At 33.6% G+C, this 24,871-nt stretch overlaps 2 protein-coding genes across 2 annotated transcripts; both read right to left on the reverse strand.

Moving 5' to 3' along the window:
- Nucleotides 1–426: 426 nt before the first annotated feature.
- Nucleotides 427–7,984, reverse strand: LOC143543092 (uncharacterized). Its single transcript, XM_077035497.1, has 10 exons — nucleotides 7,931–7,984; nucleotides 5,987–6,074; nucleotides 4,757–4,871; nucleotides 3,468–3,504; nucleotides 3,294–3,363; nucleotides 2,186–2,290; nucleotides 1,528–1,678; nucleotides 1,001–1,080; nucleotides 630–723; nucleotides 427–544 (listed from the first exon to the last, which is right to left on the reverse strand). Exons 2-10 carry the CDS (start codon nucleotides 6,006–6,008, stop codon nucleotides 460–462), a joined length of 759 nt encoding a protein of 252 aa, XP_076891612.1. The 5' UTR covers nucleotides 6,009–6,074; nucleotides 7,931–7,984; the 3' UTR covers nucleotides 427–459.
- A 4,650-nt stretch (nucleotides 7,985–12,634) lies between these two features.
- On the reverse strand, nucleotides 12,635–14,905 carry LOC143543094 (putative receptor-like protein kinase At5g20050). Its single transcript, XM_077035498.1, has 2 exons — nucleotides 13,986–14,905; nucleotides 12,635–13,382 (listed from the first exon to the last, which is right to left on the reverse strand). The coding sequence occupies exons 1-2, from the start codon at nucleotides 14,794–14,796 to the stop codon at nucleotides 12,778–12,780; spliced, it is 1,416 nt and encodes a 471-aa protein (XP_076891613.1). The 5' UTR covers nucleotides 14,797–14,905; the 3' UTR covers nucleotides 12,635–12,777.
- Nucleotides 14,906–24,871: the final 9,966 nt, after the last annotated feature.

The raw sequence follows: 24,871 nt of genomic DNA on the forward strand, positions 1-24,871 counted from the left end.
TGTCGTATCTTTGGTCAGATCTTTTGCCTATACCTCGTCAGGTACAGTACAAAAGATCTTCCCGTATCGTACGGACTGGCTTATTTGGGCGGGAGTATTCCCCCTCCCGCCTTTGTGCGGGATTGTTCCCGGCTTTGCTCATTCCTTCAGGTGACAACTGAATTATTGAGAGCTAAGTGCCTTGTGCGTGTAGCCTTGCTGCGCGGGTGGCCTTCCCTGATGGCTTGTATTCGCAACTGCGGGAACAGGCAGAGTACTTCACCATTGGGAGGCATTTCCTGCGGGAACAGCTTGCGTACTGCGCGTAAGGACGTCACGTCTCTGAGCATGGTGGGTCCTGCGGATCCAGTTGGTTTCTGCGCAGACGTCTCTTTTCAAGGTGAGTCTTGCGGGTCCAACTGGGCTCTGCTGGGACCTACCTCTTCACTTTCATTGCCGTTTGTTTCAGTTTTGATAAAGTTATGGCTCGTCCTTCAGCTCTAATTTTGAAGTTAGCCATGAACAAACGTCGTCCATTTCTGCAGGTATTGTGTAATGTCCGAGCCTGCATTTTGGTTAAAAATATACATATGTAAGTGTTTACTCTTCCTATAATCAATAATAATACAAGATGATCTAAGAATACATACGAGTCGTAAGTTTTGAAGGTCAAGTTTTGAAAGCTGGTTGAAGTTAGTTTCTCAGCTGACTTGTCACCATAGCGGAAGAGAACCACATCATCAACTGATAATATTGCAAAATGATATTATTATTGGAATATTTAATCTTGTAATCATGTTTGACACAATAATATTATTATTCAAATGCCTTAAATGCTCTCTAAAAGATGAAAAAACAAGGAAATCTGATAAACTAAAGTTTTTTTTTACAACAGAATATAGGTTAAATTTTAACAAGGAAATTCGCCAGAAAAAAAAAATATTTACCAAAATGATATATCAAGGGTATAACAAAACACAATTTATTTTTCAAAAATAAATGATAAAATTGTTAGCGGTACCTTTTCCATGACAAAGCAAAATAGGCAAGGATGACGCTCGAGCTGCAGCTTCATCACCTTCAACCTTTTTGGTTAGATCCCTAACAAACAAAACCGATTATTATTATTATTATTTTATTATAATTATTTAAAATATTATTACTAATATTATCATGAAGTTTGTCATGAACTTATGATACACCTCGGGTTAGGCTAACCATATGTGGCAAAAAGGATGTGCGAGCAGGCATATCATAACGGGCCAAATCAGGGTTCAGGTTGAAGCATGTCAATGTTTACTACACCTCGGGTTAGGCTGACCCGCAAATATAATGTTCTGATAATAATCTATATTAATAAATAGAAAGATTTAGAAGGTTGTTTGCATTAAAAAGAGATTTTTGGTGACTTTCAACCTATTTGACCAAACCTTTTGGTTTTGCCCACTCATCCTATTTGAAAAAACATACAACCCGAGCCAACCCGTTTATAAATAAACGGGTTGAAATTGTGAGTATATTTTTGCAAAAAGAAAAAATGTAAAGTACTTTGCACATGGAAGCCAGCCACTAAGACCAACAACTCCATCCAAACGGGCCGAAAAAGAATCCCCATTTCCAAGTTTTCCATTGGCAAAGCAAACTGCACAGTACATAGCAAGCGCTGAACCCATACTGAACCCTCCCACACCAAGTTTGACTGCAAAAAAGTCAAAACGATTATATTAGCAACAAAATCATGCAAATTGACATAAGTTGTTCCCTAAACGGGTCGGGTCTGGGTTATCAGATTCAGATATCCTAAGCCTATTCCTGTTTTTAAACTGGTTAGTTGTGAACCGTTTAGCCCCAACCCTAATCCATTTATTTTATGTCGGGTTTGTGCAGTGTCAAGAATTGGCGCCCCTAATTCTTATAGAGTTGGCAATGTTGACCCATTTACTTATGAATGTGTCAATTCATTTTAACTTTTATCACTAACGAATCATAAGTGGAAAAAAGACAGTAAAATGAGTCAAACTGGTCAAAAGTCAACTGAAGTGCTTTTCTGAATCATGGAACCACCTAAATCAGCATATTCAAAAACTTACAATACTATTGAAATAATACAATGTTTGTAGTCATATGTGACACAATACCTATTTAGCGTGTTCAGGTCAACAAACCCTAACCTGAGCCGCTTCGACATGTTAAAAACAAAACTTACCGTCTGCAGGCTCGGCTGAGAGTAGACTCAAAACATGTGCAGTTGAAGCATCAAGTCCCTCGACATCTTGTAATGCATCTTCAGACAGATCGCTCACATCAAACCCTAGCATACACAACACCAACTTTTTCTTAATTATTTCATACATGTTATTCTTGATTGATTTACTTTTTAACAATTACTTGCAAACACTAAGAGAATTCAGAACCATAAAATTATCCTTTTATACTAATCAGGATAGAGTATGTGCATGCCACCGAAGTATTCAGATTTGTTCATCAAAGTCACCTATATATTATAAGTTTATAGCTACTTTAGAGGCTACCCAAGTATGTATCTTGTTTAGCAGTTTAGGCCTGTAAACGAGCCTATCGTTCATTAACTGTTCAGCGTGAATTCATTTATGTTAAATAAACGAACATGAAAACATGTCTCGTTCGCTCATTTAGGTTCGTGAACGTTCTTTAATGTTTGTTCATTTATATCCGTTTACATTCGTTTGTTTCAGTTCATCACTTTACGTTTGTTTTCAGCTCATTCGTTTACGTTTGTAAATGCATTCATTTAAATTTTAGGCCCACTACAATTTACTCCAGTTTAATAACTTTTTAGCTCATATTTACTTTAAATTGGTTTTAGCTCAGTTACTTTCGTTCATCAATGTTCAGTTATGTTCGTCCATTTACGTTCGTGAACCATTCGTTTATATTGTTAAGGAATAAAGATTAACAAATATGAACACATTCATTTTCTTAAAGAACACAAACAAGAAAACCCTGTTCGTTTAGTTGTTTGTGTTTGATCGTTTTTTGGTTAAAGTTAAACGAGCGAACATAAACATGCTCCTTTCGTGTCCGTTCAGTTCATTTACAAGTGTAATTTTGTTTCATTCATATCAATCTCGACCAAAAACATGCCAAGCGAAAAACACTCTTGGAATTTTAAAAGAAAAAAAATGGTTATAACCTATAGCATGTTGACACCTCATCAAAGATAATTGTCTTTTCACGATTTTTAACAGAAATTTTGTCATCAGACCTGCTATCCCTTTACTTATAAGACTGTAATATAAACTAATAATTCATTTGAAGGAGCATTAAAATCATACATGCATTTGAAGGAAAGCCACCAAATAATGTCAAGGGTTGAGAAGGAGAAGTAGGGCGTATCCATTTGATCTGCATCATATTCAGTAAAATATATATTGATAAATTACTTATACAAAAGAAACATTGTTTGTTTAACTTTTAAGTGAATTATATAAACAAAAACTTGTGCTTACATTTGGAAGAGGAAGAGTCTCCAAAAGCTGCGCCCAGCTGCCAGGAAACAGAACATGGATCTCAGTTATGTCTTACTAAATGGGTACGGACAACGTTAAAATAACAAAAAAAAATGCATAAGCAATTAAAGCGAATCTATAATAAACACAAATTTGTGTATGGTTTACTTTAAAGTTCAAATGCTACCCGCAATATAATTTAACACGATTTAGGGCCTTCAAGTTAAAAGTTAAAACTAATTCTACAAATTACTCACAGTTCATGATCTCATAACAGATAAATGGTGCATTGGCTTGCTGGAAATAATGAACTAGAACCTTCAAAATTAACTATTCGTAGGCATGTAAACGAGCCAAGCTGAGCCCAAGTCATACGTGCAGATTAGGATAAAGAAGATGGATTACTCCAAACAAAAACATAGCTAATCTCTCATTAGTGTTCATGGTGTCTTGTTAAACATATATACACCTAGACCCATATACTATTAATTACTAATTACAACTCTAGTCCTCAAAACTGTTATGATCGTAACACCAAGCTTGACTAGGCTCGAGCTTGGCTCGTTTAACTTACAGAGAACTCGAGCTGGAGCTCCGCTTATTTCAAGCGCTATTTTAAAAGCTCTAGCTCGACTTTTGAGTTGTTTCATAAGCTCGATCTCAGCTCGTTCATTGTTCATTAATTAATTTATATATTCACAATTACTTTTACATATATTTTAATTATAATTTTTATATATAACATAACATATATTGTTTAGTGATATTTTACCATATTTATATATGCAGTAATAATTATTTTTATATAAATATATACAAATATATTAATTAAAAATCATATAAATAACAACAGTCTCATTTAGGCTCGTGAGCCAGCTCTAGCTCGCTAACTGAGGCTCAGGCCTGGGCTCGTTTATTAAACAAGCTTATGTATAGGCTAAAGCTCGTTTATTAAACAACATGACTTTTAGGCTCGGGATCGAGCTCGTTTAAGCTCAGCTCCATTCAAGCTTTTAGCAAGCCGATCTCAAGTAGATCACGAGCAGTTTGGCTCGCTTACACTCCTTATTATCAGTGAAGTCCTCTTTTGAATAGAATTTCACTCACTTTAATACCAAAACCCAATACTCTTATGAATTAGGTGCATTTTAAAAGTTGAAAGTACAGAGAAAGTATAAGGGAATCAGGGATGAAGAACATTTTCAAAATGTATACTTTTGTTAAATTCAGTAACAATGACAATAATCTACTGTTTAAAATTTAAAGTCTAACTATCCACATAGGATTACCTTGAGCCATTGACACCAAGGCCATGCAACCACACAATGGTTGCCAGGTGTTTGCCTTTAGGTTTTACCACATGTGTTTTTCCAAACTCCAGTGCCCTTCTTCCAGTTCTACCATCTATGATAGAAAGATCCAATATTAAGTAAGAAGAAAATGGAATGAAAATAAGAGCCAAACATACTAAGGAGAGTTTTGGATTGCTTATGTAAACATGCACTTGTTCAGATTAATTAATATCTAGTTTACAACATATTGGTGTCTTCTATTCATATCTACTACAGCAAACGTGCAACATCCCAAATTTTCAATGTATTATCTTGACAGTGTTTTATTTAAGTTCTATTTTTATGTTGTGAATGACGGACCGAAACATCATTAGATGTCGAAATGAGGATCAAATGTCAATTTTCAAATATAGAAAAAGAAAATCTAAGTCCAATTAAATGACACTTAAGAGACTTATGGTGCCATTGGAACCAGGTTGACAGGCTTAATTAGAAAATTTATGGTTTTTTATTTTTTAGCAAGAATGGCGACTTTTACTGAATTTGACCTAATGAAAATTTTGCAAACTCATATATCAAATTATTAAAAATTGTTTATGGATTAGTTATACTTCAATAAGTGTTTTATTAACTCAAAGGCTAGCAATTAGTACTTAGTATGCAGAGAAAAACCCAATTTGGTAAATTATGAAACAACCGAGCAGATTTGGGTCAAAATTGAGTTAATGGAGCTCAAATCCACTCATAGTGTTTAGACATTACCAAATGGATGGCTACAGTTCATTTCAAACATTTAGAGTTGAACTAGTCATGTAACTGATAAAAATTAGTCATGGGATCAAGTGATCAACCTGCCGTTGGTTGTGCAAGGATTAGTATGTAAAAGTACACATATAAGTATGTTCGGATTTTCCCAATCATTACATTACTGTGTAATTAACCAGTTTGGTAGTTTGACACTTTGGTGGTTTGTGCAATCTAGATGTGAATAACATGATAAGTGAGTAATTACTAATTAGTGATTGTTTGCAAGTAAGTGTGGCCCTAAAGACTTTGAGCATCTCACGTATGGAAATCGAGAACTATTGGTTCTCGCATGTGTAAATTGAGGGATTTGATCCTCACAAATCATATATCATTGTAAAAAGTGTTCATCAAAATACATATGTTACAAAAAGTACAAGTAAAAGAAACTAGCAGAGATGAAAGAAACACATATAAACTAACCAGAAGGGCCACCAAGACTCATATTAGTGATCAAAGATGCAATCCACTACACCAGCCAAAGTATTCAAAACCTGCAACAAAGAAGTCTCTCACACCTTATCTATAACAACTATCTTCAAATCAGAATAAATTCAGAGAAACAGTTCTACATTGTGCCCAAAGTTATAAATAGAGGTGCAAACAGTTCTACTTGAGACTGGATGATAAAAAGCTCGAAACGAGGCAAGCCTTCCCGAGCCTCAAACAAAGCCTGTTTAGTTATCGAGTCCGACTCGAGCCTTGTGTATTTTTAACTTTTAACTCTTCTGGACTTCTACGAATTACTTTCACACTGCACAGCTGAGCTTTGGCTTGTTTAAGGTTTTTCTCAAAACTTATACAAATTAATTAATAAATAAAAAAATGAGCCAAACTCGAGCTTGGAAAAATGACTTAAGATCTGAGTTTCAGCTTCTGAAAATAGAACTCGAAACGAGCCGAACTAGAGCTTGAAAAATGGCTTGCAGGCCGAGTTCGAGCTTCTGAAAATAGAACTCGAAATGAGCCGAGCTCGAGCTTGAAAAAATGATTCACGAGCAGAGTTTGAGCTTTTGGAAAAAGAACACAAAAATCTTGAAAACATGACTCACGAGCCGAGTTCAAGCTTGTGACAATAGAACTCGAAACGAGCCCAGATCGAGCTTGAAAGATTGACTCGACCCGAGTTTCAGCTTCTAAAAATAAAGCTCGAGACGAACCGAGCTCGATCTTGAAAAAATGACTCACGAACCGAGTTCGGGCTTTTGAAAGAAGAACTCGAAACGAGCCGTGCTCAAACTTAGTCAAGCTCGTGAACAGCTAAGCTCATTTACACCCCTAACTTATAAACACTATCCTAAGTTGTGATCCAATTATCAAATTCACAAATTGTTAGTCATTAATAACAACTACACTACTACCTCCCAGTACTTTATTCAACTCCTAACTTGAGATCCAATGGATCCTTTAATGATCCAAAATGGACATGTACATAATATATTTGCTAAACTAGACACTAAACATAACAACTACAAACTTTGCAATCACTAAACATTAGAGCTGTAAACGAACCAAACATTCAGCAAACAGTTCGGCGGGAGGTTCGTTTACGTTTGTCCGCTTAATAAACGAACAAACACGAACAAGAAATCTAACTTGGCTTCATTGATCAGAATAAAACCGCCGATTGGGGGATGGTTATGTTTATGGTTATTATTATTATTATTATCTTCTCAAGAGCTTAACTTTATATTTAACTAAAATGATTATGTCTAACGTTTTGTATCAACAATCTTGCTTATTTTGTTTCCTTAAATATTACATGTTCGTTTGCGTTCATGAACAAGCTCAATTCCTTAACAAACGAACACGAACACAATTTTCCGTTAAGTTAGCGTTCATGAACCCTGTTTTGGATTAACAATCTTACTTACATTTTTTCCTTAGATATTACATGTTCATTTGCATTCGTGAACAGTTCGTGAACAAGTTCAATTCCTTAACAAGCGAACACGAACAACATTTTCCGTTCAGTTACCGTTCGTGAACAAATTTAATGCTAAACGAATATGACCAAGGCTTCGTTCTGTTCGGTTCGGTTCATTTACAGCCCTAGCATAGCACTAAACATGACTACCTCCATAAATTCAACATCAAACGCCGCTTATATCTCTAATAATAATCTAACAAAACAGTACCGAAACAATCCGATAACCTATTCGAAACCTAAACCACTAAAAAGTTAACATAATTAAGCAGTCAGAATACAAATTCATTAGGTAAATTAACTTCAGCAATAAAACAATAACTGTTCACAGTTGTTATTAATAATCAGAGCTTAATCGCACAAGTACTATACGATCTACACATATTAATTAGATTAATAATAATGATAATAATAATTACCTGTTGATGATGATGATATACAATAACTGATTACTGTTGACGCGTTTGTGATCGATCGTATTAATATTAATAATAATATTAATATTCTCTCGTTGTGTGGTTTGTGCAACCAACCAATGAGATGATTTGATATTTAGGTGCTTGTAGTTTGTGTGTTTTTATATTTTAACCCCTAGTTAGTTAGTAGTTATCACTAAACTTTACTACTATATGAAGAATATGTGATTAATCTACGTAGGTAAAGGTGTGCAAATCGGGTTTTTCTAATATTTGTTTTCGGTATGGGACTTGGATTGGGTATTGAAAAATTGGTATTGGTAATACCCGGGCCGGGTCCAGGTATTGTCCCTAAAAGCATATGCTTATGCATTAGGTTTGGATTGAGTATAGACCCAGGTAATTAAATACCCTATTATTGGGTATTGAAAATATCCTAGTTTTAGTTTCAGGTTTTTTCGGGGTTTTTTTTCCAACCATTTTTGTGTATAGATTGAGTTTTTTTAAGGGGGTTGCATATTTTTGGGGTATTTTTCAGGTAATTTCAGATATAAATCGGGTATTTGAAAAACCCGGTTTCAGGTATTGGAAAAACCCAAATCCGGGTAGAACCAATTCCAATTTTCGGGTATTACCGAGTACAATTCAGGTGCGGTTTCGTGTACGGGTTTTGGTACTAGAAATGCATATCTTAGTCGTATCATACGGGTAGGGTCTGGTAATAGTTCGGTAGTAAAAACCCAGGTATAAAAAACCCGGATCCGGGTTTTTTTGCGGGTCCAATTCAAGGATCGGGTTTTTTGTGCACATCTATACGTGAGGGTGTTCTTTGGGTTAATTCATCGGATTTCAGGTCTTTTTGCCAGAGAAAAGATACCTAACCGACCCAAACAAATTCGAGCTGGTCGAGTTCGGGTTGGGTTGTTCGGTTTTTGGATTTAAATCATATAATAATGTTCAAGAGTCCCAACTATAAAACATAATATTTCAAATACCAAAGACTACGAAAAAAGCACATCTATAAAGAAAAGACAATAAATGTTCGGGTTTTTTTTTCAAGTTTCCTGTTTCTGGTTGTTCGGCTTTTTTGTTAAGAAAAAATGACCGGAGAACCGACCCATTTAAGGTTAAAGTTGATCGGCTTTGAGTTTTTCGAGTATTCTTTAATTCGGGTTGGGTACGGCTAAAAAAAGACACCCCTACATCTAAGTGTATTATGTTAGTGAGTTTCAAAGATCATGCTCTCAAGATCTTTTAAGCAACTGAGTGTGTGCAAGGTTTTTTTTAAAGCTAAATTTCTTTTTCAATTCATTCATTATGTCAAGGAATAATTAGGTCCTGGAAAAATAAACATTTTCATGTGGAAGGAAAATATGGCTAGATTAGCCACTAGAGAAGGTCTCGCACACCGTTTCATTCCGGTAATTTCGATGGAGTGCGGGTTGTGTCAGAGCAATTTGGAAAATTTCAGACACATTCTTACCTCTTGCCATCTAGCTAATGCGGTTTGGAATACGATTAGTTTCTGGTGCAAGATTCTGCAGATATACGCGTTTACAGTTCGAGACTTACTCGCGTTACATTTATCAGCTCCGCTTTGCAAAAAAAGGAGAAAGGTGTTGAAGGAAATTATTATGACGGCATGTTGGTACATCCGGAAAGGCGGAAAGCGAGAAACAATACCAGCTTCAACAAAAGGAATTGGACAGCCTTGGAGGTAGTGAAAAACATTAAAAAGTTGGAGAACTGTGGGTAAAAAATAAGTCTTCGTTTAAGTCCTTATCATGGACCAACTGGTGTAATTTTCATTTCTAATTGTTGTTTTATAATTCGGGACTCTAGCGTCTTGCCAGTTGTGCTTTGTTTTATTGAAAATTGCCGATCGAAAAAACAACTCATTTTTAAATACTCACCATGCTCATGAGTATTCCCTTTATTTAATCTCAGAAATAAGGTATTCAAATACATGGTTTTAGTATAACCGATTCTATCCCGAACCCCGTGCATAGGGTATAGTTTTTAGAGACAATACCTTAATTCGACTTGGGTATGGCCAATACTCGATCATACCCGAACCCAGTTCCATACCCAAAACTAGATATTGAGAAAACCCAATATATACACCTCTAGTTACAATGAACCTCCAAACACAAAAACGATATTAGAAACTGTTAAACTTTGAGCAAGTGAATCAAGAACACGAACACAATATTTGATCAACACACGATCGACTCTTTTATTAAGAAAACGACAAAAGAGAAAAACTTAATAATTACTAACACATTAAAACTGGGGTATATATAAACCCACGGTTCTAATCCTTTACTCACTCAAATACACAATTTGAAACCAAATATTGTTAGGATTAAAGATAAGAATAACTTATCTATAATAATAAACTTATTATTATTATATTTAATATTCTCCAAGATTTTAGGAGACTTCAATCTGATTTGGTGTTGGACACGTTTAACGAAAACAACTTATACCAAACGCATTTAAATAGGTAGAATTGTTGAAAATATATAACCATATATTTTGACAAAAACAACAGCTACACACATTAAACATTAAACATTTATCATCTCATGGTTTAATTATTAGGTAATATACATAGAATATACATTAAACATTTATCATCTCATGGTTTAATTATTAGGTAATATACATAGAATATAATGTAGTTAATAATGATCATAACAACACACATATTTTATTAATAAAGAATGTATTTCCTTTTGTGTCTAGCTAGGATACTAATCTGCGTTGATATATTCATAAAACTTAAAAGCCTTTAAAAAAGTAGATGCATACCCTTAGGATGACTACCGACTTGTTCAAGGACACCTCATATAATTCAAAATAAATTTTATTTAATTAATCTATTTAAAAGGCCAAATTCATTAACGGAAAAAAGAGACAACTTTTATGCGCAAGAGGCCCCATAAAAGAGTACAAATTACAAAGTAAATAAAAGCAAATAACCGAAAAGCAAGAAAACTACAAAGGAAACAAAGCTAAACGAACACCAAGCCTTTAAAGCCAAATTCAATTTCCGCCTCCTAAGTGTTAAGACATAAAAACGATGTAGCCTTTATGTCATTTACCACCTTGTGTGTGATGAGATCGGAACCTAGATTTTCCCCGCGTGTTGCACGAGAAACATGCATATTTACACATAAAGGTATATAAACGAGAAAAGAATTTATAAAATATATATTTAATAAACATAAATGTAAAATACAAAAAATAAAAATATATAGCTTCTCTTAGTTGTTGTCGGGCATTCGACGACGTAATTATATTCCTTGGAAGTTTCCGATACAAGCACGCGCGAAACTCGTACTTGATTGAGCACATAGATGTATATGTTAAACGTGTCCAACACCAAATCAGATTGAAGTCTTCTAATATCTCGAAGAAGATTTAATATAACAATTAGTTTATTATAATAATAAGTTATTCTTATTTTATTTAATCTTATTTGTTTTGAATTCAAATTGTGTATTTGAGTTAGTATAGGATTAGAACAGTGGGTTTATATATACCCTAGGTTCATGTGTTAGTAATTATTAAGTGTTTCTCGTTTATCGTTTTCTTAATAAAAGAGTCGTAGATAGTTCTACAAATCTCGTGTTCGTGTACTTGATTCACTCGCTCAAAGTTTAACAGTATATAGTTAGGTTTGGTTGTGAGTTTGTTAGTTTACACATTAAATTATTTTATTCTTGTATTGTATGAATTTAAATTTTGATCTGTTTTTACCTAGTTACAAAACCTTGAACTCACAAACCTTAGAGTTAACATATTTTCTTATGAACATGTTTTTCAGGTACTATTTGTCTAAGACACGTTACTAGATAACTTGGACTTTGGATAGGAACTTGAGAAGTCAAGGCGTTATATACTCGGCGCCTTCTTGAAGATGCTTAAACGATATTTTGGCGTCGACACTTGACAATAACCTAGAAAACTCTAGATTGTTTATTAATTCACATATAGTTGTTGTACTAGCATTCACACTTTCAAGTCTCATTTAATTTGTGTTGCTTTGCATTGATATCAAGCTACACCCCACCCCCCTGGCCAGGGTGTGAAAAAATAGTCTTGTTTTTTAAAAATTTAATATTTTGAAAGTGCATGACTGTATGAAGTTATCTACGTAGTTGTATCATGTCAAACAATTACGTACGCAATTTTAAGATCAACGAAATGTCCAAATTTTAACATGTGTTTGAGGGTATACCCGAAACCCAAAACAAAGAAGATAATAATACCTAAAACCCGACGGGTATGGGTCGGGTATGAGATTAGGATTTAAAAGTTTTTGCGGACAAGAGCCGGGTAAATGATTAGATGATACTCGGCCTAATTACTCGAAAACACATACCCGTTTGCCCCAACCGTATACATAACTTTTTTTAAATTGAATTGTTATTTCCCCTTAACCATTACTAATGCCTCATTTAAATAGATTAATAAATTTAAATAAATAATCTAATGGGTAATGTTTGGGACACGGTTTTACAAACATGTATGGGCATGAAAATACCAATACTTGACTCAAACTCTGCCCATTGTCATCGCTTCAGTGAAGGGGAGGGGATAAAGACGTTATACAATCAAACTTGCTTTTATATGAATTTATGTCGGCTGATATAAAGAGTCAAATATAATCATATACAAGACCTGTTAAACACAAAGATGAAAATATAGGCAAGAAACAAACAAAATTAGTCGCCTTTGTACATGTCAAGTTACATCTCTACACATATATCACGTATGACATAACCATGAATAAAAAAATCTACATTATATGAATTAAAAACCTTTCTCAATGTGAATTAGGTTCAATAGATGTATACATTTACCTATCTTGGTGACATAACAGTCATTGAATATGTGAATGATTTTGACTTAGTCATTGATGAGTACCTATTAGGAACCAAACACCCATTCAATTGTGAAGCCACACTAGCAACCACCCCTGGTTTTCTCCTCTTATTACGATTGTGCCATCCAACATCCTCACCATTGTCACCCTTGGCAATAGACAATAGATCAACCACAATCATCTTTGTCTCCGGTGGTTGCTCCACCGCCGCGCGCCCTTCCAACCACTTCACCACCTCTGTCATGCTCGGCCGACGCCTTGACTTGTCTTGTATGCACCAAAATGCTACATGCACTAACTTTTTTACCTCATTTTCATCAATGTCATCAAGGGCCAACATTCTTTGGTCTACTACTTCCATGATGGTTCCGGCTCGCATTTTGTCCGCTACAATCTTTGGGAAGTACTCGAATCTTCGACGTATTTTGTTGCCTTCGCTGTCGACGTCTATAGCCTTTACGCTACGCTTCCCGCCTATGAGCTCTAACAAGACAATGCCGTAGCTGAATACGTCTGATTTCTCTGATATGCCTACCCCGAGTAACCATTCGGGAGCGATGTAGCCTCGTGTACCTCGTAGACCTGTAAACGAACAAAACGTTTTTTTAATTCATTTGGTTAAATGAACGGACATAAACATATGCCTCGTTTGTTCATTAATTAATATTCCCTAGTTTATGCTTGTTAAAATTATGTAAAATTCTTTAGACCATTACAATTAGCCTAGTTTTAATAAATTATTTTAGGTAAAACACATTGTTTTTCACGTTACGCTGAACTAGTTTTAGCATTGGTATACATTTATTCAAGGGTCGGCTCAACTATTTTAGGGGCTTAAAGCAAAAAAAAAAAAAAATAGTAAAGCATTATTTTTTTCAAAAAAATAAGTCTCAAAGTAAACCAAATATATACATTAAATATGTATTTATATATCTTTTAAAATAAGACCTTATTCAAGCAGGGGCCTGAAGACTAAGCTTGTTATAATGGCCCTTTGGCTAGCCCTATGTTCGTCAATGTTCAGTAATATTCATTTATTTATGTTCGTAAACAGTCGTCTATAACATTAGCAAATGAACATGAACATGAACATGCTCATTTTGCTAACAAACAAACACGAACAATAAAACCTTGTCCGTTGGCGTTTAATTCTTTGTGTTCGATCATTTATTTAGTTAAAGTTACCTGTAACGATCCTGCTATCGTCTCGTTTCATAAGCTTCGAGATCCCAAAATCGGATACAATCGCGTTGTAGTCTCGGTCAAGAAGAATATTCTCCGGTTTAACGTCGAGGTGGAGGACTTTCGACCGGCAATCATGGTGTAGGTACGCCAAGGCCTTCGCAACGTCGATCGCGACTTTTAACCGTTGATTCCACGACAAACAACCGCGGCAACCGTTGTTTACCGCAGCAGACGTTGGCGCGTAAATCCAATTCGATAAACTACCATTTGGAATATAATCATAAACAAGAAAATGTAGATTATTACTCTGAATACAATATCCGATCAACCTCACAAGATTTACATGTTGCACGCTAGCAATGGCTGCAATCTCCGATCTAAACTCCCGCACGCCTCGTTCCTCTCCATGCTCTATCCGCTTCACTGCAACCGCGGTCCCGTCCTTCAAACACCCTTTGAAAACGGTCGCAGAACCGCCTTTTCCAATCAGCGACTTCCAGTTGTCAGTAGCTTCTTCAAGCTCGTTAAACCGGAACTTCGTGGGCAATCCTGCGACCTTCCGGAGGAAACTATACTCGATTCGGAGCTCATTGCCCTCCGAAGCGAGTATAGTTTCTAGCTCCTGTCGTCTGCTGTGGTTTCTACGTCTGATGACGTAGAAACCACATACAGCAAATATGGCAGCCAGGGAGGCTCCCAGGACTAGGAAAAACGGCTCGGTGAGATGGAAGATGATACGCGTGACGATGATGAGAATTATGAGGTTGATTATGGTTGCAATTGTGATTATGTTTGCTGTTTGATCTTCCATTGATGAAATGAAGATATGTTGCTTGATGTTTTAAGTTTGATGGGTTGAAAAATGATATTGATATTATTTGATTTGTAGAGTGTAGAAGGTGAGACTTTTGTTCATTTGTTGGCTTGTGTAGACAAAAAGTTGAATAAGAAAATTATATGATGAATAATAATATAAACATCCCTAAGGTTCTTGGTTATTGTCAAAGTAGGTCATAATTTTAAGTGTACAACAAATACTACTAGTCTTAATAAAGATAGCCAAACAACCCCTAAACTAAAGTAAGTTGGATGGTTATCAATCTAAACAATTTGGTTCATAGTATGATTTTATTGTCTATAGTTTCGGTTTGGTTTGAAACATAAAATTATCGGTGTAAACAGAGTGGGACGTGACATTATTTATATATTTCTTTTCATTTGAGTAGGGTATAGTGAAAATACGGATAAAGCTTTTGGCTTGGTTTGTTACCAATCGATTCTTGCTTTAATGAAATTTATATTTCTTTTTAACTTTTTTTAGGGAAAATTGTGATTGAAGATGTAATGTATCATCTTTATAAGATGAAAATTTATAGGTATCAACTATACATCTTTTAAAATTTAAACGATACCATATCTTTATTGTGACTTTTTTCAATGAGTATCTGTTTTTATTAGGCTATGTGTGGTGGATGTGCTATAAATTGGACGAATTGCGACACGTGGCGTACAGTCAGCAAATGATAGGAATTTGTTTTTTGAGTGTAATGTTGTTGTAGCCCCCTCCAGTGTCACGCCACCATTTTATATTATTTTCTTTTAATAATTAAACTAAACAAATAAAAAACCATTAAATTAAATAATTAAATAAAATACATTAAAATTAAAAAAGAAACATTAAAAAAAATACATAACAAAAAAAAAACTAATATCCATAATATTCACGCATTTTTTCAATTCGTTGTCGTTGCAATAATGTGGCCTCTTCGTGTAACCCGGTCGCTTTGAGGGATTCGTATGCTTTACTCATTTCCCGCAATTTCAACATAGCGGTAATCTTTTCGTGTTGTTTGTTGGTTTCTCTCATGGTAGCGGTGAGTTCCACGGCAATTTTTTCGTGTTGTTTGATGGTTTCTCTCATGGTAGCGGTGAGTTCCACGGCATGGGTTTCGAAAGAAGGGAATGGGTGTTTCGGTTGGTTCGGGTTGTTTCTAGGATTCATTTTTGTTGTATTTTTGAAGAATTTGGTTATGTGTATGTATGAAATGGATATGAGTTTGGAGAAGAAGGGTGTATGCATATATATATTGTTTAAATTAAATTTGTTTTTATTTTTTTATTTTGACCGTTTCCAACGGTCAAATGATTTTTTTTTATTATTTTCAAACATCACACGGCGAGAAAAGGTTGCCCTCCCTTATCGCCCCATATTTCGCCGGGAGGGGGGGGAGTGTTGTTGCCCGGATCGCCCAAACGTCACCCACAAAGGTCGTCCACTACGGGTGACCTTATAATGTTGTCTTTTATTATGTCACATAACTCGGTCATTAAACTATATCGTCGAGTTGCTAAAAATCCAATGAGAGAAAAATATTGAAACTGTAAGTAAAAAAAAGAAGAAATTATTGTTCCACCAATTTGCTAAATGAAATGAAATCACTTGATGTTCTTATGTACTTTTGTTAGTGTTAACTTAATTAAAGTATATTTTTATTGGATACATGATACTCTCTCCGTTTCTTTGAAAATGTCTATATTTCCATTTTTGTTTGTTCCATTACAAATGTCTATTTTCAAATTTTATTAATTAATTTATAAATTTACCTTTAAAAATGCAATCATTCAAACTTTTTTAAATTTTGTCTTTTTATATATGCCAATGACATTATAGTCATTTGTTAACAAAAAAGTGCAATAATTCAAACTTTCTTAATTTTTGTGTTTTTCAAACCATGACATTTGTAGAGAGACGGAGGAAGTATGTTATATAACACGGAGGTCTTTCTCTTTTAATGTACTGACTTTGAAAAACTTTTATATCACGTATGACTTAGAGGCTTGTAGATCTACCGGCCATTGGATTACTAGGCATATGTCACATTTGTAACGTTTATACATTTAGATCACAAATAAAGTTAAACCATTTGCATTTATATATGCTCCCACTTGGGTCCATGACATAAACTAAAGTTTAGATTTCAACGTCTTCATGGTTTCAATGACTAAATATGTTTCTGTTATTAGTGTTCAAAACATAATTTAATTAAAAAAAAGAGGAAGATATATTTGCTTTACTTTAGCCATTATGGCAATAATATACTATGTGACAAACGTAAAATAATGCTTAAACACCTTCTTTATTTTTACAACGTTTTTCCGAAGTTTACCTGTGACGTGAGTTATGGAAAACTATAAAATGAGTATGTGAGGAGAAAGGAGAAGAGAGAGCCAATAAACCGGTGTTATGGGAGGCTCCCTAAATGTTGCCCCTTGAGGTACGTAGACCGTGGGCACACTAAATTTCTTTTAATAGGATTGAACCACACCTCAATACACGGGTAATTTTCATGAGATAAAATATCAATTGTTCATACTATTTTTTAACGCTTTAGACAAGGTTCATCTAATATATATCTCAAGCTTTAACCATTGCTCTTCCACCTTAATTAACAACTACATGGTTGCACTAAATAGTATTGAAACTTTCCTTCAAGCTTGAGTCAACAAATTTTAGGTGTACCAGTTTAAACATCCCACATTCCCATTAAGTGCAATTAATTTAAAGTTTAACAACTTATACACTTTTAGACCCTCTACTTTCTATTTCTCTTCACATTAATTACAAAGTTATTTCGCTTACAATTTCACCATAACAATTAACAACACAATCTTTGTAAAATAGTCACTTGATTGTTGATTAGCTTGAACATAATTTGAGGAACATAAATACAAAGTATATGGATAATTTGGATTCGAGGCGGCTTTGTATAAGGAAACCATGACATGGCGCTGATGGGGGTTCAGTCATTCAGATGGTGGTTTCGACAAGTTAACTCAATCACAATGTCTTCTTCCAACGACGGATGATGTAGATGATGTAAGTATGACCCACTACTATTGCGTGTCATTAAAGGGACCTTATGACACGCAAATGTGTGTCATTGAAGCCCCTGTCATAAATTGGGTATAACACGCTTTCTGCGTGTCATATTTAATGACACGCTTTAATGACACACATTTATGACACACGTTTTTGACATGCATTTATGACGCGCTTTCAATACTGGATGTTTACGACAGTAATTAACGACATGCATGTATGCATGTCATCTTATAACTTTTAATTTTTTATTTTCTTTTGGTTTTGCATAATTAATAATATTTAAATTAATAACCCAAAATTTAGCAGCAAAACTATACATTCTATTTCCAAAATAAACATTCTAAATCAAAATATTACATATAATCCATATAATCCTTAAGTTAACACAAATATCGGTTAAAATTTAGTATAATACATATCACTAACGAAATATTAATTGTGTCGTATACACCGACCAATCTTCTAGAACCGCATCGAAATCTGCCTGTGTATTCGTGTTTGCCTCCCCCAACCTAAGTTGAAAATTATACAAAAAATACGTTAGGTCAAAAGTCATGAACATCCCTTTGAGTGAAGATAACCATTACAAATAACCCAATGTTAATACTGAGTATTAGAAATGCCTAAGAATTTAATAGACACTTGCAGCAAATACTAAAAAGGACTTCATCTAATTACGACAAATATCTCTTTTATTTTTATTTGCATTAGTGTGAAATAAAAAAACACTTTCGATGTATACATTTATGTTTATTTTACAGCTATGTAGACTATAAGAATGATGGCAAGTGTAGTTGCACCAACTGCACATCTGGTAATTAGAGCCGGAACTCATGTATTCCCTAACCTAAGTTGAAGCAAAAAACTTGATATGGTAAAAACCATGAACACCCCTATTATCATCTTAATCAATTGGCCAAATGACCAATTTGTCCTTTAAGCTAAAACGGGCATATAAACCACAATAAAACGGAAAAATAATAAAACAAATAAATTTCACTTACATTGTTATCAATGTGGATTTTAAGTCCTTCATGAACGATCTCCTTCATGAAATTTAAGACGTAATAACCACACTCAGTACTTCCCCGCTGAGTCGGACACTACAAAATTACAAACAATATAATTATTAAGTCATAACTAGTATTTCACCACCGCGCGTTGAGGCGGAAACACAACTTGGTTGACATTCAGAAAATTGGTTAAAGAATTTAAATCAAAGTAAACTCGTATACATTTCGTAAAACTCTTAACGCCATATACAAAAAAACACATAATACAGTTTGATAACTACTAAGTCTTATGACCAAATACAACCATAACTTGTAACTTGTTTCCATATCACCCCTTTTGCTTTACTATGCAAATCATGTAGAATGCTAAATATAAGAGCATATATATAAAGTCATATTATCATTCTTGTTTAATATAGTGCTTCCAGAAAGTCATATTATCATTCTTGATAACTATGGTGCTTCCAGAAAGTCATATTATCATTCTTGTTTAATATATATAAATAAAGAGTAGCTATATAAAAAAAGAGAGACAGTTAAAAACTTACATGGCAATCTTCAATTAGGTCCTATATGTTTCAGCTAGCTCAATGGGCTGTCGTTGTTCAAAAGAACAATATCCATCATGTATGGATTTATCATGGAAGGTAGAATTCAACTTTTTTTGAAAGTTGTTGACGGGCTTCATCATTCCTTCATAAGAACAGCAGATCATAATAATCATTCATCATAAATCAGTTAAAACAATAACACATACTTTTGTTTACTTATCATAAAACAAACTTACAGTAACGAATCGTCAGACACATCTATATCTTGACCCCTTTTCCATCAGTTTCTATCACATGATCAACTACTTTAATATTTGCTGCAATCAATATACGTCACGTTAAATTGGAATAAGTACTTGTAAATACAAAGTTCTCTAATTACTGAAGTATAATAGACATATACAGGATTGATTCATATAGGCCAGAAATTCATAGAATAATAAAAACAAAAAACTTATTTAAAAAATAAACCTGATGCAATTGAGGCAGTAATCCAAATGTGTTCAACTATCAATTGCATTACCTTTCAAATACTCCCATGGTGGTGAAAGCAAATACCCTTCATTGAAAGATATGCATTAGGAAACAAAGCTACATCTGAAATTAAATAACACGAATAAACAAAAATTTCAAGTAAAGCAGATTAACATTAACACATTAAAAAAACTGTACTTTGAATATAAAACAAAGAATCATTTATAAAGGTGTGAAGTTTGATAAAGTGAAAGTAAAAACATACCTTTAGGTCATTAGTTTTCATGGCATTCAGGCCAACCAATTTTGGGAAATTGAACATCATAAAACAACTGATTCAGCTGAAACATATACAAGTAGTTTAAATTGAAGCTTAAATTGAAGCTACAAAGACAGTACGTGTTAATACGATGTCATTGTTGTTTCTTTTGGTTAGCCAATTTGCAAGTAGTTTATTTGAGTCATCATAGATTGCAAGTAATTAACCTAAACATTAAACCAAACAAACCTAGCTGTACAGAAATTGTAGCAAAGCACGGTTTGTAATCAATGTCAATAATTAATTCAAGACCTAACTAAAAATATTATCAAAATCAGGGCATTCATTACTAGTAATCAATAACCTAGTTGATCTAAGCAATGTTAGAAACCTTACAGACATTTTACCAAAATAAAAGCGTGGATATATCAATGAGCTAGAACAAAACTGGATAGACGAACAATTATGTGAAGATATAAAAAAAAATAGCTATTTATCTATTACATTTAACCTGTTATTTATGAATATTCAACTAACCTTAAGTTAATTAACTTTATATTACAAAGAACAACTGTTACCTTCATTCAGGAATTTCATCGAGCAGTTGGTAGGCAACCATCACAAACAGTCACACAAACATTAAAAGTAATTTTCAAAATATAACACTTGATTCCTAATCTCATTATAACGCATTAAAATTGGTCTTGGTTTGAAAAGCATAGAGTTTTTAATTTTGAGTGAAAGATCATTTGTTTGTATGACACGCAATATTTTTTTTTATTTATGACATTGTTTAATGACATACAAAAACGAGTGTCATAAATCTTCTATTTTACAAAAATTATGACGTTTTTTTTAATAACTTACATAATTGCGCGTCATAAATTGACGCGTGTCATTTTGCGCATGTCATAGAAGCCCTTTTTTCTAGTAGTGCCCGGCCTTCCTTTCACTTTACACGACTTCCTTCTCTCTCATTAGGGTAACTAACACTTCAATAAAAGAAATATTAAGAGTATCTACAATAGCTATTTGTAAGATAACTGTAAGTTCACATTTAATATATATACATGATAACAATTCACTTTTATAATTTATTACCATATAATAAAAAATTATTACAACACTGATTGTGAAGTGTTATTACTCTCCCTCACTACCTACCATTCATCTTCAACATCAAATACAAGAAAATAAACTTATGTAAAATCCTCATTTTATTGCAAGTCCAATATAGTGTCAAACCCTTTTCTATGCTTCCATACTCAAAAAAATCCATACTTTGTTCCATTGCTCGATAAAGAATTGTCGTCGGTTATTCTGAATAACGTAGTTTATCTTTTCATCAATCCTCTAAAGGCGCTCACATGTTTAGTGAGCTCAACACTTCCTCAAATGGGCCAAATGAAAATTGTTGGGCATCCGACTCATTTCCTCTACCATATTTGAACGATAAATCAATTTTCCAACTTAAGTCACAACTTTAAATAAACTTTCCCATCCCTCGAAATCTAAAAAAATGTTGTACGGCATCATTGGGCATCCCCACCGACCAGTTTTACGACCAACATGAGTGAGGTAAATCACGTGCCCAGTATAAACTTTTCCATCTCTCAAATCCCTAACCGGCATTTTTTAAAACCAGTTAAATTGCACGTGACATCAAACTAGACACGACAAGTACATTTGAGAACAAATATACTCGCCATGTCTAATTTAAAGTACAAACACGTCCCATGTTTTGTAATTGTAATTTAGACGGCACACTTAAATTTGGGGTTGACAAATTTATTTGAAAGTTATGATGTAATTTTTTATTTTTATAATTTATTTAGCTCAACTTTTGTTTTTCATTTTAACTTTTATCATATAAAGTTTCATAACATTTCAAATATATCGTTGAGAAGTGTATAATTTTATCTACGTACCAACGCAAACTTTATTCAAAACTAAGCCGGGTCAAATTATAATCGAAACGTTTTATATAAATTTAACCTGGCTCGATTTTAAGTAATATTTACGTCATCGCGTAGATAAAGTTATGCACGTCTCAATGGTATCTTTGAAATGTTATAAAAGTTTACATATTAAAAGTTATAAAATAAAAACAAAATATGGATTAAAATAAATTATAATAATAAGATATTTAACGAAAACTTCAAATACTTTAGACGTGGAAAAAAGGGACATAAAGTTAAAAAAACAGCTTTTAAAAAATTACAAGATGGACATGTGGGTTTGACTCATGAAAAATTCAAGAAGTAAAATATGATGTATTTAATGGACAAGTTAGTTTGTGTCATAACAGAGACATAAACTATTTTTATTGTTCACTTGGACACATATTTGACCTTTAAGACATGCTAGCATAGGTGGGACCTTTAGACAATTTTTTTCATACTTCACCAGATATTCTTATTCTCTCTTCATATTTGAAGTCATATATTTAGTAGATATTCATACATAATTTAACTTAAAAGTTAATATTTGATTTATTCAAGTGTTGACAGTTAAAATATGAGTCACAATGTTTTAATAAACATAGATGTGAATAACTAAAGCATGTGCCACTCTGTTTTAAGGCACAAATAAAATAAAATAAAAATAATAACAATAATTATATTATCACAAATTCACAATGTCATGTAAGTCCATGCAAAACTTTATACTCTTGATAGGTTGGAATTACAAGTGAAGATTGTTTTTACTGAAACATCAAAGAGACATAATATAATAGGTTTGGTCTAGTTTTAGTTATAGTTAACCTTTTGTATTAGCCATAATAGGTTTCATATTTGTTTTCATTCACTGTATACAAACAAACATATGTGTGAACCATTTCCCAATTATATATAACATCATATATGTCAGGCCACTTGTTTGATACAACCTTTTTAGTAATCATACAATCTCTTTTAGCTACAAACGTCAGTTTACACAAAACTAAACAACAGTTTAATATACAATTATTTTTTATTTTTTTTCATAGGGGTGTATGAAAACCATCACCCATGTTACATGAAGTATAACTGTTACGTTCTTTACACCAAGGCGACTTTGGGACTTTTGCGCCTTGAGCCTTTAACTACATAGGCTCGCACTTGTTTATGAAAAGACATGTAAACTTAAACGTTAGTGAAGATAATTACGAACATATAACACTAAATCATTTACCCATAATGCTCGTATAATTAACCGAACATGTAACACTAAAAACGTCTACTAATAATAGTAAGTTTAAAGAAAGAAAACGTATCCACTATCTTAAAGTTCAAACCAACAAGAAAGATTAACAGTACCGAGTTGTTGGAGTAATCTCATACATGCAGACAAGAAATGTTGTATGCATCCGATATTATGATCAATTAGGTGTAACGATCAAAACATGTCGAAACAACAATTTTGGTTACTTAGAACCTTAATTTGTTAATATGCTTAATAACTTGCAGAAACTATAGAAAATTTAGTAAGACAACAATACCATAGTGTGTAAAAACTGAAATGTATAAAAAAAACTTACATGTTAAGCTCAAACACGCTTTCTATATACTTGCGCATTATGCAGTAGCTTCGAGATCTTGCTCATGTTTCCTTCAATAAAACTTCTTTTTCATAAAAAAATAAATAATAAAAAAGTTAGATGACAATAATAGGTTAAGTCATCATCATAAAACAAAACTCCATCAAAGAGATCTCGAAATTTAGACTAAATAAACACGTTTAAAGAACTCGTGACAAAATGAATACGAGAATTTCAATAGACTATTATATGTATTATTCTAACGATAAAAGCAAATTACAAATGCTCTTTACAATTAATGTGAAGGTATCAGTGAAAGAAAAGTGGATTTTACCAAGATTAAAACTATATTTCCGTCGTCTGTTATTCGTTTTACTAGATGCAGAAAGTAAGTTTTTTAACATAACCAAATGCTCATCATTTGATATATGAAGTGACATACGAAGGTTCGTTACCATTGTTTCTTTTTCCCAGTTTAAAGGTCCTGATGCATGTAATGCCTCCATCGTGTAACGATAAGCATGCAACTCTAGTCTATGAATTTCATCCGCCACCGAATCTTGACTTTGACTTTGACTTTGTTCATGATATCCGGATTGACATACAGACTCTGCATCACTTTCATGTTCTTCTACAAAACCTGATCCATAATAAGTTTCATAGTGCTTATAGCTATTAATACTACAACTACCACTTGAAGATGCATATCCATCATCTACCTTTTCGGATATTCTCTAACATTCCCCCGCAGTCAGAGCGGTAGGAAATCGGACGCTCAGACTGAAGCGCAAAGCTTGTGTAGATACACGATCGACTGTTACGTAGAGCAGGAACTCGATCGGTTATAGAATCTAAGAAGATCACTGGTGGCATGACCGTGGTCAGGCGGCTAAGCATGATGACATGAGCTTCGACTGCGATGGCAGGAGCTATGATTGAGTCGGCCGAAGCAACGACTTGACGGCAAAGAAAAAAAATTATATATTCCGAAGAATAAATTAAAAAAGAAAATAAAAAAAAAGTTTTTTTTCCAAAGAAAAAACTAAAACTAAATAAAATATAAATAAAAATTTTCATTTGGTAAAACCAAAAATAAAACACAAAACTTCAAGTTAAAAAAAAACAATCGATAGATTGGAGATGAGGGTTGGAACTCTTTTTTTTTAAATCAAATTACGTAAAACGA

This window comes from Bidens hawaiensis, unplaced genomic scaffold, assembly GCF_021521415.1.
Source record: "Bidens hawaiensis isolate Kalapana, Puna unplaced genomic scaffold, B.hawaiensis_p1.1 tig00013027_1, whole genome shotgun sequence".
Taxonomy (NCBI): domain Eukaryota; kingdom Viridiplantae; phylum Streptophyta; class Magnoliopsida; order Asterales; family Asteraceae; genus Bidens; species Bidens hawaiensis.

Coding starts and splice junctions, on each gene's coding strand:
- LOC143543092 (XM_077035497.1), bottom strand. CDS start 6,008: ATGAGTCTTGGTGGCCCTTCTG. Junction 3,364..3,467: donor AGACTCTTCCTCTTCCAAAT/GTAAGCACAAGT, acceptor AATATGATGCAG/ATCAAATGGATACGCCCTAC. Junction 724..1,000: donor TTTGCTTTGTCATGGAAAAG/GTACCGCTAACA, acceptor CAATATTATCAG/TTGATGATGTGGTTCTCTTC.
- LOC143543094 (XM_077035498.1), bottom strand. CDS start 14,796: ATGGAAGATCAAACAGCAAACATAATCACAATTGCAACCATAATCAAC. Junction 13,383..13,985: donor CGATAGCAGGATCGTTACAG/GTAACTTTAACT, acceptor GTTCGTTTACAG/GTCTACGAGGTACACGAGGC.